This window comes from Coturnix japonica, chromosome 6, assembly GCF_054131305.1.
Source record: "Coturnix japonica strain WE chromosome 6, WE-NBRP24, whole genome shotgun sequence".
NCBI lineage: Eukaryota > Metazoa > Chordata > Aves > Galliformes > Phasianidae > Coturnix > Coturnix japonica.
The window spans coordinates 16,069,147-16,088,501 of record NC_140668.1 but is presented as its reverse complement, the minus strand read 5'-3'; the positions used below and the strand labels follow the sequence as shown (position 1 = coordinate 16,088,501).

Sequence of the window (19,355 nt, the reverse complement as noted above, 5' to 3'; positions counted from 1 at the left end):
AAGGAAAGTTCTTCATTGGGTGCTGCAACTATAAAATACAGTTTTGTCTTGGCTGAGTGGTGAGGCTTGAGCTACTCTGTAGAATAAAAATAGAGCAGAAGAATGCATTGTAAAAACAAAAACAAAACGATTTGTCATAAACATTGAGAATAACTGCAGTGCTCAGTAAAATTAATTAAAATGTAGGTATATATGATACACAAATGGAATGGAAACATTTCCAGTAGTGTTGACTTCTCTGCTGTGGAGGTGGGTGGCAGTCATGGATTCATCCCATGGCATGAAATAGTGGTGTTACAGAGCCTGGCTTTTACAATGCTTTACTAATATGGAAGGCTTGTTCCAGACTTGTCACTTAAGGATTCACTCTTGAGATGCAGAATTATGGACCTCCTGCTTATCAGGCAGCACAGCTATCTGAGCAGCTGATCATCCCTGTGTGGTTTCTGATAAGTAATCTTTTAGGTAATAATATATGCATCTTGCATGTTAGTAATTCTGTAAATTGGCAGGTAATTGATACCTGGTTGAGCTGGGATCTCTGCCTCAAAATAGAACCACAGCTATAAAACCTTCTTTGATATTCATATAAGTAAATTCTAGTTGGTACCTGTGGTTAAACTAATCTATGACTGTATTGCTGGAAGCATAGATGGAACGCTAACTGGAAAAATGCCTGTCATTAAAAGAACCAATAAATGCAGCTGTTTAGAAGGGGGCTTTATGGGATAATTCCCTGTTTTTCAGGCAGTTGCTTGAAGTGTAGGACTGCATAAGCCCCATGTGTTGGACTGGGTGATCCTTTTACAGGTCCTGTCCAACTCAGGATGTTCTGTGGCTATAGCAGTCCTGTTAACTAGGACTTGTGGGATGAATCTGCGTGTGAGTGTCTTAGCATCTCCAATCAATGTGCAGCTTGTCAGAGCAGCTGGAGGAATTTAAATGCTCAGTTCCTTAGGTAATTAAACTTCCTGACTGGCTGCAGCTAAACTGAGTTACTGTATAACTACTAAACAAGCATACTAGGGTAAAACTTGCCTTAACAGTTGGTGGAAGAAGTTGATCTATTCCATCTGTTTCTCTCCTCCTCTCTATGTTTATATAAGAATATGTATCTTTCTTCCTCATCTTTTTAATTGATCCACAGTGCTTCCCTACCTTATGACACCTGTCCCTTTGTCTCTGATAGATGCCTCAGAAAACTATTTAAATGATATCACGATGTTCCTTTCTAATCGGCAATGAATATTGCCTTAAAACAAACCAATTTCTTCTCTTTAGAAATCCTTGTCTTTTCACTGCTGGATTTCTGAATGTTTCTGATAAAGACATGGAGAATATATGTAACAGCAGTGTCTATATTGACTTCATATTCCGGAGGGCAATGAGATTGATTATTATTTAACACTTGGGTCAATATTTTCCTCTTGGGTCATTAAATCGTGATTTTCATTTTTATCAAAGTTGATATGTGCCTATGAAGGCAATCAAAACTTCCATTAAAACCTGGAATGTACCTTGTACCTAGTTTATATGATAGCTGACATGAGAGATGGATTAAATAGATACATTACGTTGTGTGGAATCAGATTATTTGTCTGACAAAGATAATGTCCCGTGCTTTATGTCCAGGAATTCATGTAAGTATCTGACCACATACAATACATTTTTACACAACTGCACAATTACATTTTCCTAAACATTGTGTAGCACAGTTTTTGTGTTTAAAGAAGCCAAGGTGATTAATTGCTGGCAAAAGGTGCAGTTTTAAAATCTCCTGAGGCTAATGCTAGAGTTGAGAAGTCAGAGGAGCCCAACAAATTGCTCCGTTGTATCATAAGTTACCATGAACTCTCAGGTTCCTCGGTTGGCATGGAATCTTGCACAGATGTCATGTTTATTTCTGCTGTGGACAGAAATGCACCGGTGTTGACACTGGATTCATGAGATCATGTCAGTTCCAATAGGTAAAACGAGGTACGGCTGACTAACAAAGTTTGACACTGATTATAGGCTTGGCCCAGAGCTCTGCTCTGAGTTTGTCTGAAGAGCACTGACAAAGGTGTAATTCCTCACATACAATCCTCTAGTATTTATAGTGTCTGTTGTGAAGAACCACAAAGCTTACTTCAGTATTACAGATTTTGCCTTTCTTTCCTCCCTAGGTGTTCTGTGACTACCATGGACACTCCCAGAAAAAGAATGTGTTCCTCTATGGTTGCAGTATCAAAGAGACCTTGTGGCAAGCAGGTTGCGTGGTCGACACAGCAGTTATCACAGAAGATGTTGGCTACAGGGTAGGTCTGCTTTGTTCCTTTCTACAGTTGTTGGCATATATGTGCACCTACATCCCTCTTTAAGATGAGGTCAGATCACAAGTTCTGTTGGTAGGTGCAAACTTGTCTTGCAGCAGAGGAGTAGAGATCCAGAAAAGTTTAAATGATTCCTACTATCTTCATGCACCAGATATCTGCGAGAATATTGTCAATAGGTGGATCTCTAATTCATTTCATTAAGATGCTGTTTTGTTGTCACTGCCGCTGACTAATAGAAATGTTGTATTTTTGTGTTTTATAAGTTCCAAGTATACATGTGCTTCTCTCACCCTCAACTCACGAGAAGTCCCCGTGGAAACACTTGTTTCACAAGGAAAAGCAGGAAGGGTGCTTACAGTCAGAACATCGCTTGTTGTATTTGAAATCAGTGGGCTTGAAAAGGCTGAGGATAGTTCACTGTTACACAAACAGAATTCAAATGCTGCTTTCAGCATCTGGTGCCTGTCTTGAATCTGCAATGAAGAAACCAAGAGCAAGCCTCCAAGGGTGTCCAAGAATCTGCAGTGGCCTAGATGAAAGGCTTTGTGATTGCAAAATATGGGAAGTTTCTCTCCTTCCTCCCATGAGTAATTGGGGACGATCCTGCTCTCCATGTATTTACTTCCCAAAAACATGAGCAAAATACCTCAAGAAAATTGTGATTTTTGAACAGCCTTTGCTGTAGCCCTTGATTCGTGGGAGAAAGAGGCATTGTTACTTCCTAATACTTGGCCTCAGATGACATGCGTAGCATTGACATTGGAAAACCCAACTTCAGGATTTCTCCTTTTAATCACCATTCCAGGCCCCTTTGACAGTAATCTCTGAAGGGACCTCAGTAAAGAATCCTAATTCCATTCTGACCAAATGGGAACGGAGGTTTATGGACATGGGCAGCACCCCCGTTTTTGTGCATGCTAATCCAGCTGTATGAGAGACAGGGAGCATGGTTAAAGTAATGTGTTGTCATAAAAGAATCCTTTGAAAAGATGCGTTTTCACCCTCCCAGAAATACAATTGAAAGGTAATTAATGAGAAAAGCAGAGGGGAAAGAACTATTAGTGTGAAATCCAGTGAAAGCTGGTAAAATGAAAGGAATATTAAATTCAGATTTGATAATGCTTCTAAATGAGTCCTGACTACAGAGACATTACTGTTACCTGCCAGCGTTTTTATTTAATCAAATATAGAAGACTGATTATGCATATAATTTCAATTGTTTTAAAAACTAAACTGGATTAGAGATCTGATTATGGTACTTCATAGCATATATTTACAAAAATCTGTGTGCTGTTTCAGATAAGGACAGAATGAAAACTATCTGAACCTTCACACGCAGTTTAGCTGGATCTCATGATTGTGTTCAGGATTATAATTGTTTGGGTGACTGTGCTTTATTTTTAACCCAGCTCCAGGAAAACCTGGATGTGTTGCTCGGAATCATAATATTTTGCAGCAAATTGTACTTTGAGGGCAATTCAGAAGCAGTGGATGTTTAGTTCAGAGCAAGTAATCAATTTTAAAGATTCCTCTGTTCGGTATTCTCCCAGGAAAAGGAATGCTGTAGTTCTTAATAGCACACTGTAGATCTTGACTTAAGAGTTAGGCTCATGCTGGTCTCAGGTTTGAAATGTAATCTCTCACTTTGTTCCAGTTATCTGTTCACAAGGTTTTTTTCTGCTGATGAATGGACCTTATAGATCTTTATGTCTGTACCTTACAGAACTGGTAGGGTCCATTCATAGCTATAGATTGGATATGCTGAAAATAACATTTACTTTCTTATTACAGAGGTATGTATGATTATGATGTTTGCAGTGGATATTGCAGAACAGTTTAGGCCAAAGATTTTATCTTCTGCGTCAGTCATCCTTTAAGAGAAGACCAGCTATTAAATGTTATTTTCTCAATTTTGATGAAACCAAGCAGTCCTGTACAGAACTGTGATGTAAAGCTCAACAGAGTGGAACTAGAATTGCTTAGAATCAATCAGTTTCACTGATTGTTATTGGAAAGTGAAATTAGCTGGTTGGCTTTCACTGCCCAAACTGAATGAAATTTGAGGGTCAATGCCATTAGCAATGAGCAGAAACTCCTTCTGTATGATTCCATTCCATTCAGAAGTTTAAGAAAGCTGTCATCAAAGAAATAATGAACGTTCTTATTTTACAAGCTCTTCACTGGATGGTCTTTGGGCATGTACTGGGATGCAAGCACAAAGGTTTATATGCACATATGTGCTTTTGTATGTAAATGCCCAATTTCTACACCGAGTACACCTAGTGTTAAGGTATCTAGTATATACTTTTACAGTTAGCATGAAGAAGTGTTGCATCCACACTGATAGAAATATTTGATAGCGCTGTGTATTAGCAGTGTTTATAGGCTGCTGTTGAGAAAAATGATTTCTAGAATAAGAAAATCACTCAGAGCTAAGAGGTAATTTTACTGAATTTTCATATTTACTCTTTATTGCCGCTTTCTATACAGAGTGCATTCAATGTACCATTTGATCCCAGATGAGAATAGTTTGGTTTATTTCACAATGCAAGATAGTTAAATGCTAAGCTCTATTTTCCTATAATTATCTGTGACCTTCAGTGGGATTATGCATTCCCCTTCTTTGCTGTGTGCTGTGTTCAAACAAAATTCCTCCTATAGCTGAATCCCTTGTCAAATTGTGAGGAGGAGCTGGAAAGGAAAGAATGGAAACGTTGTGTGCTGAGCTATGACTGCAGCCCTCCAGGCAGAACAGGAAAATGTAGTTAATGTTGAAGCAGCTTAAAAAATAAAGCTTCATAAGTGACTTCAGCAGTCCAAAACTATAGGATGTGCAAAGACATCATTTTGGATGGGATGTACCAAATGTACTTACAGCATTTTTGTCTGTGACTGGGGACAAAAAAACAAACAAACACAACAAAACATTAGAATATGAAGATTTCACTTGGGATGAAGATGAGACCAGTTTGGCACTAACTGGAACTATCACAGTGACAGTTTCTACAGGTAGCTTTGGTGATACGCGCTTTAAACAGCATAGGCCTCTTGTAGATGTATTTGTGATATAAATGCATGTACATCTGTTTGATTCATTTTCTCATTGCTGATACTTTCTTATAGACTCTTCCTAAAATCCTGGACAAAGTGGCCCCTGCATTTGTCATGAACAGCTGCAGCTTCCTTGTAGAAAAGTCCCGCGAGTCAACAGCCCGGGTGGTGGTATGGCAAGAAATGGGTGTGCTGAGGAGCTACACCATGGAGAGCACGTACTGCGGCTGCAGCCATGGTCTCTACAAAGTAAGTACCTCTTCCAAAGAACTACATGGCACACTCCTTCTAATGTGTGTCTAATGAGCTTGGGAGAATAGAGTGTGCTGTTTTTATGCTGTTTGGTATTGCCAGCTTCCTTCTATAATATAAGTGTAGCCATTCTACTGAGTTTCTTCTCAGTTAAATCCTTCCACGATCCTTCACTTTTAATCTTCCATGCCAGGGAAGTAGGTTCCTTGCTACGAGGTTTCATTTGACAGTGAAATAAAAAGAAATTCCAGTCTAATGCCAAAAATATTGAGCTGAATGAAGGAGTGTTTTTGAGATGATACAGACTGTGTCTTTATAATGGTATTCACAGTAGATCTGAGGTAATTAACATGAATATTAGGAGTCGTACACTTCCTGTTGCAGTCTATCTGGGCATTTGCTTGGCTAAACTTAAGAGCCTGCACTGAGAATTCTGCACTTGGAGTTTGTTACTGACAGCCAAAGGTAGCTCATCTATGAGCTGAAGCCACAGCTTTAACTGTGAACTAAATGGAGCTAAATTTCTTACCAAATGATGTTCCAGATACTGTGGGAAGGGCTGTACTTGTGCTGAGTGCATCAGAGACAGGAGCCTCTTGGCACTTTTTAAGTACATGGTTTGAGCTCTGGTAATTGTATTTAGCTGTACATAATTCTCCACTTGCTCAGTTGGTGAATTCTTTTTGTTCCTTTCCCAAACCTGTTGCTTTCCATGGAAGGGATTCTGTGCTCCACCTTATTTCTCCCACTAGGGAGCAATCCTTATCTATACAGCATTAATATGTGGTTAAGGATCCGAAAAGACCCTTAAGGAAAAAGCCATTGTTACAAATAACAATTAATAAGACGTTCAAATTATTCTTTGCAAGTTCTATGTTAATCCTTTTACATTCCATAGAATGTGGCCAGCAAGTACTCAGCTACTGTTTTAACAGTGCTCTACTATACTCACATCATTTCTTAGATAGAAAAGGCAGAAGAAATATCTGAAGATGGTTTAAAGAAAGAGAATATAACTGCCCTGAGCATTACACCTAGTGCTCCCTACTCTGAGAAGTGCTGATGGGGTGCAATAGGTACCACAGGTTGTGGTGGGGTTTTAAATTTCCTTCAGACAGTGGGGAGAAATTCTACCTTGACTAATGTCAGTGGCAAAACTCCTAGTGATCTCCATGGAGAATTTAACTCATTTCCTAGATAATCTGAGTAACATCTAAAAGCAGTTGGACATCAGGTTATATCAGTGTCTAATGATTTGTTCTCTACTTCCTTCAGTATTTTCAACCCAAGTTTGCATAAGTTGTGCCAGCAGATCTAAAATGTTTTATGCAACGTTCTCCCAAGTGCACCACCACTCAGTAAGCTGGTGGTCAGGCTTCTAATGGTGTTGGTAGCAGTTCTGGATCCTGATCTTTGACTTTCTTCCTTCTTGAAAATGGTGAAAATAATGGTGAATGTAGCTGCTTTGCTGACTGTAAACTGAGATACAAACTTCTTGTGCTTGAAGTTGCACATATCTGATAGGGAGTTTGCAAAGGATTTAGGAAAAAACAGAGGAAGGCTTTGTAGAGACTGTAAGAAGCTTAAATATTAAATACACAGGGCTGTCAGGTAAGCCCCCTCTCACCACAGAGCAATGTTGTAGGAGGGCTGAGGTAACCTGTCTGATAGAGAGGCCCAGAAAAGAAGTTCCTAAAGTTTTTCGATTGCACGGTGTGTGGCATATCATGTATAGAAATGTGACTTTCATTTCTAAAGCAGTTTAGTGAGTGAAAAATAAGGCATGAATTTGTTACTAGTGATATGTAAATGAGAAACAGTTGTGACCCCAGCCTCGATTAAAAGTCATTTGATTTCAAATGGGTATGGGGGGAGGGCAGAAATGAGAGCAAAAGAAAAGATGACTTGTCTCTGTTGAATCTCCCTGTCTGTGTGATCAATGGAAATGCAATAAGCCATCTACCCTTAAGGAAGAGAAACATAAAACTAAAGAAACTATTGATCTTATCTAAGGTTTTATTCAACATAAAGAAGAAGAAAAGAAGGGGAAAAAAAATCCAGACTCTCTTTGATTTTGTCTGGATTGTCCAATTGAGTCTTAGAACAGCAGTGTCTCCATTTGAAAGCTGCCTAAAACAAAGCAGTCCATTTCAACAAGGAATTCTCCTTCCTACTTCTACCAGTTTACAATCTCACAATCAAAAAGTAATCAGAAACTGCCTATCATTTCTCTCCCAGTGTGAATGCAGTCTGTATTAACTCCCTCACTGGACCTATTGCCCTCCAGGTTTGTATTACTGTCCTCCTTTTGCAGGATTTTGTTGAGCCATCTTGTCTTATTTGGTTTGCAGAATACTGAATATAAGGCTGTGCCATAGAAAGCTCTATTCAGTACAATCGGGAGCAAATATTGGCCCAAAAGAATCAAATCTGCACTGACGCATATGGATATTCTCCTAAGTTTCTTCAGTGTGATTCATTTTTAAACTGGCATAGCTCTTTGTTTTACCATATCCTATTGTACTACACTTTATTCTTCTTGATTCTTGGCTGACTAGTTAAGACGCCTGTAGTAACGTACTGCACTGGGATGTTCAGATTACTAACTGTATTCACCATCCTACGAGTTTGATGTATTTTGAGCCATGTATACATTTGCGTTCCAAAACAGATATAGTAGAAACATGGCAAATCTCAAAACTCAGCTCCGTGCTCTCTCAGTACATGTGGTGTTGGAAAGGCATTTTCCTTGACATGTTGTGCCTGGTAGAGGAGATGAAGTACTGATGTAAATAGACTTCAGCTTCTTGCTTCAAAGGGATACACGCAACAAGGAGTAACAAATGAGTTTTTAAATTATTCCAGATATTTTGACAGTACCCTTTGAAGGAGATTTTACTGGTGACGTGGATCCCTTTTTGAAGAAAGTCTTTGGGAGAGTCAAGAGAAAAAATTAATTCTGTCCAGTCTAATGCTTCTGAATGAGGGGAATTGAATGCCCCAACTTTTATTATCCGACTTGATGAGAGGGAAAAGCCATCCATTTGCAGAGATGATGGAATCAGGGAGAGCAGCACCGAGCAGAGTGGCCATACGTTCATAAGAAATTGTTGATAGTTGTTCAAAACACCTTTGAAAGGAGGATTTGGGGAATTTCAGGAACGCTCTTCCATAGAACCCATCTTCATGTTGGAAAAGTTTTTCTTCTTTTGAGTCCAACTACTCAATTCACTGAACTGGTAAAGCAAGCTAGAGGTGAGGAAAAACTGATGTTGTTTTGTTGGTTGGTTGGTTGGTTTGATTTGATTTTGCTTGCATTCTCTCCAGTCATTTACAGTAGGAGAAATTAGAGGTAAAATTGTGCCTGATGTAACGGCAGCAATTGGCAGGTGGAGCCTGGCCAGAGTAACTGTCAAAAGTCATGGCCTGTCTAACAATTAGAAGCCCCCATCTCTACAAAACTCACCCCAGATAAATTGTGAGAGTGAATGTCCCTGAAGGTTCTGTGAGCCATCTTCGTGTGAGCGAGGATGTGACATTAGTCATGTAACGTGTGTTCCACAAATCATGTGCCATCTTGCTGAAGTCTGTCTCGTTCTGTTTAGAAGGTTAATAAATTGCATCTTTTTGTTTTTCCTATGCTATACTGGCATAAAACCAAGATAACTTTCTTGTTAGATAAGAGCCAATAGTTTGTATTTCGGAGATGGAAGTACTTAAATGCTGAGGGATAAAAGGACGGAGCTGCTGATAAACGGGTAGCAGAACTGGATGAAAAGCTCTGCATCCTGGCCCCTTATACAGTAACTGCAGAGATGAGAGTCTAATAAATGGGAAGAGCTGCCATTATCCATCCCCTGTAACCTGGCTAGCATTTACTGAATTATTTTATACAAGTAATGAACCAGTGAATTGCCGTGAAAGTGTGGCAGAAATAAAGCAGTATGCCAAGATGAAAGCCTTTCCTCTTGCTACTCTTTCAGAGGTGGACTGCTCTGGTTTGACCCATTTCTGTCCAAAATAACCAAATTGTTACTAATACATCATTTGTCCCTGAAATTGCAGTTCTGTTTCTTTATAGTTATCTATAGGCAATGAAAGATTTTCTTTATCTTCCTTATTATTGCGTATCACATATTATATTTCTGTGGAATTTTTATGTATGCCTTATTCATAAGCAGTTTATTACAGTCGATAGTCAGAAATCGGGTTGTTTTGAGGGAGTTTGCAGTCGCATAACGTTGTCTTACTGGCATACAGAAGCAATGATATTCTTGTATATCATTCTTGTAATTGGATGCCTAGTGCACAAACTTGCAAATAATTTTAATTTGGACTCATGCCAGTATTCAGGCACCAACAGAAATGGTTGCAGCAATGTTCTTGCCACAGAGTGTATTTGATAAGTACTTGCAGAAGGGAAATGAAAAGAGATGGAGTTTATTCTGGGCTTTCTGATGAGCATTCCAGTAAATTGTTTACATCATCTTTGAAATCTGAGGCTTTTCCTATTTCTGGTTTCCATTGTCTCCCACGTTTTACACTTTTCCTAAGTATGAGTAAGTTTCACAAGCATCCAGAAGTTTCTATCCAAAAAATCATCTCTAAAACGTGCATCTAGTGAACCCTCTGAGGCCTGGGCACGTCATTCAAAAGCAGATGCTAAGAAATATAGAAGAATGTTTTTTTGTTTTTTTTTTTCTAAATAGTTCTGCTTCCAGTTCTGGTCCAAAGTGATTCAAATTGGAAGCAGCTGTAATTGTAAGAGAAGTATAAGAGAAAAACAAATAGTTATCTTGTAGTAATCTAAGGAGTGAAGGATTAAATTAAGGTTTTCTGCTCATTGTGTTTTCTTTAGTTGTTGCCCATTGCAAACGTTTGCATCCTGTTTTCCGTATTTTCATGCTCCTTTTGTGCCCACCAATCCTTTTCAGTAAATTGTGATTCAGTTTTCAAGATATTCTAATGGTACCTTTTAGTCTTGACGATTTCACTTAATGCAACGATATAAAGGTTAATGGCATTTAGGAAATGAGCAAAGGCACATGGGAAAGAGCAAACCAACCAGGAGACGGTGAGCATTCATCTTCCTTGGATGGCCAGAGCAACATAATGATTAGTCTGCAAGCACAGCACCAGGGCTTGTGGCTTGCAGCCACAAACCTGTATTTTCTGGTCCTCTTAGGCTGGACTGAGTCAGATGAGCAAAGTCTTGGATGAGAACTCTCCACGGACTTGGCAGAAAAAATGAGTGTTATATCCTAACTCGGATTTTGTTGATATAAACAAAAGGAGAAATGTATATGGCCTTGAACTACAGAGAAATGAAAAATCAGCTGACTTCTCAGCCTTTTGGAACCAATTTCAAAGCTGATCAAATAGGATCTCGACTTCTCCAACTCCTAAATAAACAGAGTAGCACAATCTGAGCCCTTTGGAAGTAATAGCATCTTAAATCAGTTCCTTTGTCTCTGTTGTTGATAGATTATCGAGGGCTGTCTGTCAGTGTAACTGGAGAACAGGTTCCCTCCCTTGTTGTGGTTTGTAATTGCTTTGTGTTTTGTTGTTAGTGGTGTTTTTTAGCTTTTGTTTTTTTTTTTTTTCTTCAGCACAACAGAAAGTAATGATGGGATGAGGTCATTGTAGATCTGACTTTGCAGAGTTGGAAGCATCTAGTTCTGTGGAGGTACACTAGACATGGATGTATTTGGAACAGCAAAGCAGAGCCATCATGTGCTCCCCTCTTTCTCTCAACTCTTTTCCGCTACTGTATATAATCGATCAGTTGCTGTAGCTCTGATGTTTACCACTTCTGTTTGGGGCTTAGTCTTAAAGGGCTTGTTCCAACAAATCCCTGCGTTTCTTTCCTTTTACTTGCAAATGATGTGAGCATCTCCTAGTTAGCAGCTGGTTTATTTGTTAAACCAAGGAACACAGCAGATTCTGTGGGACCCAGGAAAGGAAAACAGATGTTACCTTGATTCTGTACATTTCTGAATGCTGATATTTCTCTTTTTTCCCCTTCCAATATACCATAAACAGCTGATACCTGTTTTGTTTGTTTGTTTTCTCCCTCAACTACTTCTAAACCTTTCTAGATGCTTGGTTGCAGCCCAGTCTTCCCATACTCTTGGGAAGAAAGGTGGTAGTAGGTACAGATTGGAAAGAGTTATCGAGCTGCTTCCCTAGAAGCTTTTTTTTTTATTTCCCTAGGAAATAAAAAGCCAGACTACATGGAATCAGAAATGCAAGTATTCAGTCATACCCATTTTCTGGGAGTTGTGGATGGGATTAGATCGAAGATTCCCAGGTGCTGACATTGCAAACCCAGACAACTTAGATGTTAGAATCAAAAAATTCATTTGCAATTAATTAATTTATGGTTGCATGGAAAAGATGCTGCACTTTGGATGAAATGTTACTCTTTCTGAAGCCCACTGAACAGTTCTGAACGGTGCAGCCTTGAATATAAGTGGGATTTAAGTCTGCTAATGAAAAGAACTCTTGGGAAGGATGTGAGACAGAAAAGCAAAATTCCTAATGAAAACTAGCTGTAGTATTCTGGCAGTGTCTCTTTAAAAGTCTAAATATCATTGCACATCATCCTTTCAAGTTTTCAGTGGAATTACAGCGGCTAGGTTTTTGATTTCTGATGTCTCTCTTGCTTGTTAATCTGGTCCCATGTGGATTTATTGTACAAATCTATTTGGCAGCTGAAAATTGCCCTTTGATGAAGCTCATAGTCTAATCATGAACTCCTCAGGCATGGCAAATAAGAATGGGAGGTTGCAAAAGCACAGGCTAGAGGAGCCACGTTTGTCTTTTACTCTGCATGGATTTTAGAAGCATCTAAATTTCAAAGTCTTTTATACACAGGATTTTCTGCGAAGATTGATTTTTACCCCTCTTAGCATCATAACATTTGCCATGCTGGATCAGACCATTGGTCCATATGATCAGGTATCCTGTCTCATACAGTGTTTGGTTCCTCGTGGCTCCTAAGAGAACAAAACCAGGCTGTAGTGCAACTGATTCAATTACACTAAGACATGGAAAAGAAGAAATAATCCTACCGGCCCACCTGACCTGCCTCCTTTCTGCTTCATATGCTGCAGCATGAGGCCTGATTATTTCGAGGGTGTGGTAATGATAATGAGCAACTTTCTCTGTTGATAATTATGGCACTTTTCTGTCCCCTTTCGTAATATTTTCCCACACGGGATTTCCTGCAGCAGTGAACTCCACTAGTTCATACTAGTGATATTAGTGGTATTGGATATGCTGTCCAATATTGAATGTAAACTATATATTGAAATTTAATCTCACTTCCTCCTCCATTCTGTCCCTCCACTGATTTCTGCACTGTACTTCTCACAGCTGCTGTAGCTCCCAGGTTCTTTAATCTGCTGTTCTCTGCCACATCCACTGTTGTCTTTATTCATGGATGATCCAATCGTAGGTCCCTTGGTCTTGTCAAAAAGAAATCAAACTAACTCTATTCATTCTTGCCAACTTTCAAATCTGTAGGTGCATCCTTTCTTCTTCTTTTTTTTTCTCATCCAGTTCTTGTCTCTTTGGTCTTTCCTTTTTTATGTTCCCAATTGAGATTTATATTTTTTTTTCATATGTGCTAAGCTCCTGTACTGATAGCATTGTCTTTCCTCTTTCCCTTCTTCCACAACACTTATTTCAGCTTATGGTCCCAGAAAGAACCATCAGCTCTTCTGGTTTTGACCTCCTATACTACATAGGCAGCTTTGTACCAAACCCTCGTGTTTGTGTAAGATTTTTCATAGAAGAAAGAATTCAGACTGGATTTGAGAGCATCACATGATTGGAAATCCATCTGGTCCCCTGATATTTTGTTCCAGGGATCAGAAAGTGCTAAATATTATTTCCTTGTACGAATTTGAATTCGTCTGCCTGCTATTTTCAGATGTACTCTAGTTTTTTCTCTGTTGGTTTAAAGAGAGATTTAGTAACTTGCAGGTTCTTCTCTTAAAAATACTTACAATGCAACCAAGTTACCTTTCTGTTTTGATAATTAATTAAAACAGGCTGAATTCTATAATAGTTTGTATGAGAATGTGCAGGTAAGTACCTCTGAATTAGCTAAAGGAGCAAGTGGAAAGTCCTGTGCTAAACCACATTAAGCCACATGTCAACACTCTGAAGCAGAATTAAGGTGGCCTTAATTAAATTTGGCTTAACTCATTTCCAAAGTAAATTAAACCAAACTGAATTGCAAACACTTTAATTCTGAATAACGGAGGAGAAATATGTGTTTCTGAATGTGATAAACTTACAGATGAAAGAGGTTGCTTGTGCTGGGTAATCTATGAGGCAGAGAAGGCAATATGTTTAGACATGATATTTCTGGAGCTTCATGGCTTATCTTTAGGTAAGAGGCTCTGTTGTATACCACATATGGATGACAAAGAGAAACCTGCTATATTCTAATTTTTGTCCAAGGAAGAAATTTTTGATGCATGTGATGCCAGATGGTGGCTATCTGCAAGTGAAGATGCATGGTCAGAAAAGAGAAATTACAGCACACAGCCTATGGAAATGCAGACATTAGGGACAATTAAAAGTGATTCACATACATACTATAAGTGGGGACAGATGAGAGGTGAACGAGCTGAAGACAGTAGAGATCAAAGAAGTTGTTGGCTACTCATAGTTGTGAGAGAAGGAGAATTTGGAGACATCCAAGTGCTGATGTTTTGCAGTATTTCTTTTACTCTCAGACACTCAAGACAGGCAGCTTCTGGAGTATAGAATATTAATCTTTGATGAATAGCTGCTGAAGTGAGACAAGGAATCGTTAAAATATTTTCAACCAAGTAATTATCATAAGCGAGTTCCACTTAGAAAAATGGACAAAGGAATAAACAAGTGTAAGTGTGATTTGGCGTCACACTTTCTTCTTAAAGCAAACAAATATGATACCAAGAGGAGCTTAGATGATGCATGTGGAAATGAGTGCAGTTGTGTGTCATGGGATACGTACGGTTCTTGGTGAAAAGGAAAGATGTATTATTGTTATTATCTAACAACTTTTTAGAGCTGAAATTGAGAGAAGGAAGAAAAGATGGAAAGGTAATGGTTGTGTAAATGATGGATAAACCGAACTGCTTTCCAGTGGTCATAGAGGAGAGTGGTCATAGAGACTTCTGTCTAGGTGTTATGTACCTGAGATTTTGTGTAGGCAGCAGTAAATTCTATTACAGATTCCGAACATTACAGATGATTATTTTCTAGTACAAAAGATGTTGTATCCAATATAGCTCTATTCTGGACCACACTATGATAGGAAAGGGTGAAATAATCTTCGGTGTGAGAGTTGGTGGTTACCTAGACACCAGTGATCATGACCCAATTACGTTTAATAAGGGCAGAGCGCATCATTTCTATTAACATGTGTTCATGTATGTTTTTCCCTTAATATGGGATAATAGTCCAGGACTGGGGATGTATTATAAATAAAGCAGACCACAAGAGGAAGAAAAAAAAGATTACGGAGGTATTATAAATTTTAAAACCAATGTTTTTAAAATAGATTCTGTTACATATCCCAAAAAAAGCTTAATCAAGAATTGAGAACACATTTAGTTAAAACCCATCTTGGTATAATAGTAAAGAGAAGGTGATAATTAGAGCATAGAGGACAGTGAATCATAACACTGATGAAGAATCTATGTAATAGATGGATTGTCAAGAGGTGGATTTCACTTCTTTTAGTCTGTTTCCTTTTTGCCAGTACTAATTGTTTACTAGAGATTCTGACAGATACGAGTAAACAGTGGTAGAGGCCATTTACCTAATCATGATCAAGATATTCTGAGGTGAAAAATGCATAGGTAAATTCTCTGTGAACAAAAGAAAAAGGGGAAAAAGGGTATCATCCAAAGTAATGTAGGAATTAGATGTGGGAAGCTAAGAAAGTAACTGAAAATTCATGGCAATTGCTACTAAAGACAGTAAAAAAGAATTCAATGCAATGACTGGAAAAGAAAAAGCTATTCTTCTTATGACGTCTGATCAGAAATGTAACCTAAAACCCAAGGAGTTCTTTCTGAGAAGAGCCGCCTGAAGCCTGGTGTACTTCACAATTAAGTTCTGCCTTGGATAAAATAAGTTTTTCCCAAAGTATTCCTAACCAAATCTCTTACTGCGTGCCACCTCTTCTTGGCTATTGCGAAAAGTTTCCTTTGGTGGTGCTGGAAGTAGCAGGTGAACTTACACAAGAATATTGAATCAGAGATTCACTCAGAAACAAAATGAGAAAGGCGATTTTCAATGAGTTTGAAAACGATATTGCAAATGAGTCTGTGAGAGGAGTACAGCTACATACAATGGGAATAAAAAGCCCTGAAACACTGTCCATTTTGCAGTAGCTTATTCCTGGTAGAGATGACTTCTTTTACTAAGTAGGGTTTTAAGTATGTGTATGTTTTTGCCACATGATCAGAAGGACGGTTAGCATCTCAGTGGGAAGTATTCCTTTAAAAGCTGATGGCCAGCAGGCTACAAGTGGAAAGACTTGTTCTGACTTGGAGATAAATATAAAATGCTGTTAGCTTGTGAGGGAGCTGAGAATTGAATTAAGTAGTTTATTTGATTTGAAATGCTAATTCTGTGTGAAAACAATGGAGGACCAGCACTTGTTAAGATATTTCCTCTGCCGCTTTCTTTTTCTGTTATATTATGCCTTCAATTCCATTGTATTATTGTCTGTCTTGTGTTCTTTTTCCCAGCATTGAGAAGTAATAGAGTTGGATCTGACTTGTCATCTGGGTTGGGGAGAATGGGCTGTACAGCCATGTTGTGATGGCCCAGGGCATGCATGCATGCATCGCCAATTGGCAGTGATGGGAAAAAGGGAGACAGCTCTGTAACGCAGCATAAACACGCTTGAGCAACACAATACCTTGCTCACAACCTTCAGATGTCCTGCACCTGGGTGAACAGGCACCTAAAGTCAACACCGTGGCCAATACTACTGCTTTCCACCAAAGATGAAAGCACTGGATGAGCTATGTGATGGGCTTTATGTTCCCTGCAGTCTGATGGCGCATAGGAAGTTTGCAGCAGGCAGCTGGACACCATTTTCCCAGTGACCTTTTGCGAGCAGCCCTCTTGTCTTTTCTAGTGAGGGAGAATGAAGTAAATGGAGTCTGAAAACAGCTCAGACTGGCTCTGAAATAGTGACCGAAAGGTCGCTTTTCTGATCAAGCCATTGTCTTTGGTGATTGGAAGGGCTTCCAGAGGTCAAAGTGCTGAAGTTTTTCTAAATCAGGAATGCTTTCATGAGCCCCCGTGTGCACTGAAATGGCTGGAATTTCTGCTGGTTCATCAGTTGTAGGTAAATGTATTACATAGGCTGAATATCTGCAGCAAGCTACAGCACTGGTTCTGTGGTTTCATGTATTTGATCATCCCTCGCTCACATCAAATCCTTTAATTTGTGAAGCCTGATGTATGATTATGCTGGGGAGTGATATTAAATGTCAGCTTTGAAAATGGGCCTTGTCACGACTAATACGAAATTCACTCCTGTTGTTAATTTAATGAGATAGAGTGACATGCATCATACATTTATTAAATGACCATAATTATATTTATATTAATGCCAATCTCTGCCCAGGAGAGATTCAGGCCTGGCGTAATGGGACGTGTTCATAATGCAGAAGATCTCTGAATATAGATACAGTGAGAAACTCAGGACTGTAAAACCAAGGCCATGTTGTAGGCTGAGACCGAGTAGCTCTGAGATGCTTGGACAGCATTTTGGGTGGGTGAGGCTGTGAGCTTTGATGGAGGTACATGATTAGAGCTCGTGTCAGACCAACAGCTTTTTGGTTATTCCACATGCTGCAGGATTGGTTGAAATTCATTGAGGTATTGACTTGCTCTTAAATGTAATGCATTTGTATGTTCATTCCCTTTAAAAGGTCAACGAAGCAACTTGACAATTTTTAAAGGTAGCCTGCTGTGTCTGAAGTATATTTAGTTTCATGCTGTCTTCTCTGCAGGATATGATATCAAGTTGTTCTGGTGTTATACCGAGCATGTTGTGCATCGTTATGTAGACAAGATCATTGCTCAGACCTAGGAAACAAATAAGAATTGAATTTTTTTTCCGAATCTTTTTTTTTGTACAATTATGTTGTTTTAGGAAAATGGCCCTCGGTTATTGCTCTGGTTTCTTCTATCTGGTTGCATCAATTTCCTGGGAATAAACCAGATTTCTGGGACAGCGGCAGCTCTGCTTGTTGCAGGAGGCAAGAGCAGCCACTACTGAATTCAGTAGCTCCTGTCTGTTGCTTATGCTGATAGTGTCCACTTCTCCTACGCTGCATACTGATGTGTCCCCTGTCTTCACTCTTCTTGTCTGTCACTATAAACAGAGGGGAACAAAGTTGACAGTGTTGGATTGAAGGGCTGTAAGTGGTTATTGATTCCCAGCCTTCTCGCATGCATAGAGGTAGGGTATGTGTTAGAATACAGACACGAGCACACAAGTGGCAATGGCATGTTACTGCCACTGAGTTATGGGATGTGCATAATTGTTCTTTTCAATGCAGTAGCTAGGGGAACATCTGTATGCACACTAGAGGATGTGTTTGTGTGCTGCACTTGGAAGAAGTTGTGCCCAAAGATGTTTGTATGCATGCATTTATTTCTGGTTTTAGGCAGAACACAAAAGGTGTGCAACTGACATGCATATTTATTGCTTTAAATACATGTCTGTATTTTGTGCATCTATGCATAGCACATGTGGCTACCTTAAGGTCTATATTTTCTACGTACAGCTAGAATTATGTTGTGCTGTGTGTCATTCCTCTGTCGTATGACACTGTTTCATGGCTGTCAGTGGAAAGAGAAAAAGGAAGGGATGCATAACTCACCCTTTTGGCCAAACCATTCTTGCAAAGCACTTGTGGGAGCCTGGATTATCTCGTGAAGGGGAAAGGAAGTTCATTTCTAAATGAAAACTGAAAAGAAAAGGTACACAGCAATGATGAAGTTCAGGTTTCATTAGCTTTTGATGTCTGTTCACAGGAAAAAAATCATGTTTCCTTGGTGACCTTTTAATAAATGCAAAGCTAGGTGGGAAATCTGTCCTTCAGTTCCTTTGCATTTGTAACTAATTAAAGGTGTGGAGTGTGGTGTATAGGATTGCAATGAAGCCTGATGTCAGGCAGCACACTCGCAGTGCTGGGGTCTATGGATGTGTGCCTTGCTGTCCTGTGGGCTTCCACGTGCAGAGGAGATGGATGTCTTCTAAGGCTGTTTCGCATCTCCTCTTCTAGCTGAGATTGGAGCAGAAGGGTAAGGTGGGCTCCTCACACTGCGCAGCTCAGTTCTTATATGTATTGACACAAAGGGTGCTAAGGTGGTGGAAAGCAAAACAAAGCAGGCAATTGCTGTCAGTACAGGCTGTCTAAGCTGGTGTGACCTACTGCATTGTAAAGTGAGGGGAAGTGCCTTATTCCTTGTAAAGTATTTTCACTTCTGTTCATCCAGTGTTCATCAAGGTGTTGGAAGGAACGCAGCACATGTTCCTTGACTCTTCTACAGCTTTTTAGTAATATCTTTCTCAGCGTAGGTGTTGCAGAAATTAAACCAATCTGGTTACGTTTTGTGGCATAGGAAGACAGGATAAGCAAGGTTTGCCACAGCAGTGGGTGTTAGAGAAGCTGCTGACAGAAAGCAGAAAAGATAACAGAC

The 19,355-nt window shown here is 39.3% G+C and overlaps 1 protein-coding gene across 1 annotated transcript in view; it reads left to right on the top strand.

Moving 5' to 3' along the window:
• The window catches only part of LOC146760360 (cytosolic carboxypeptidase 4-like), a 215,414-nt gene that overhangs the window by 156,760 nt on the left and 39,299 nt on the right, over positions 1–19,355 (top strand). The window contains exons 4-5 of the mRNA XM_085551583.1: positions 2,166–2,297; positions 5,439–5,615. Coding sequence (XP_085407709.1) covers positions 2,166–2,297; positions 5,439–5,615 — 309 coding nt within the window. The remainder of the gene's footprint in view (positions 1–2,165; positions 2,298–5,438; positions 5,616–19,355) is intronic.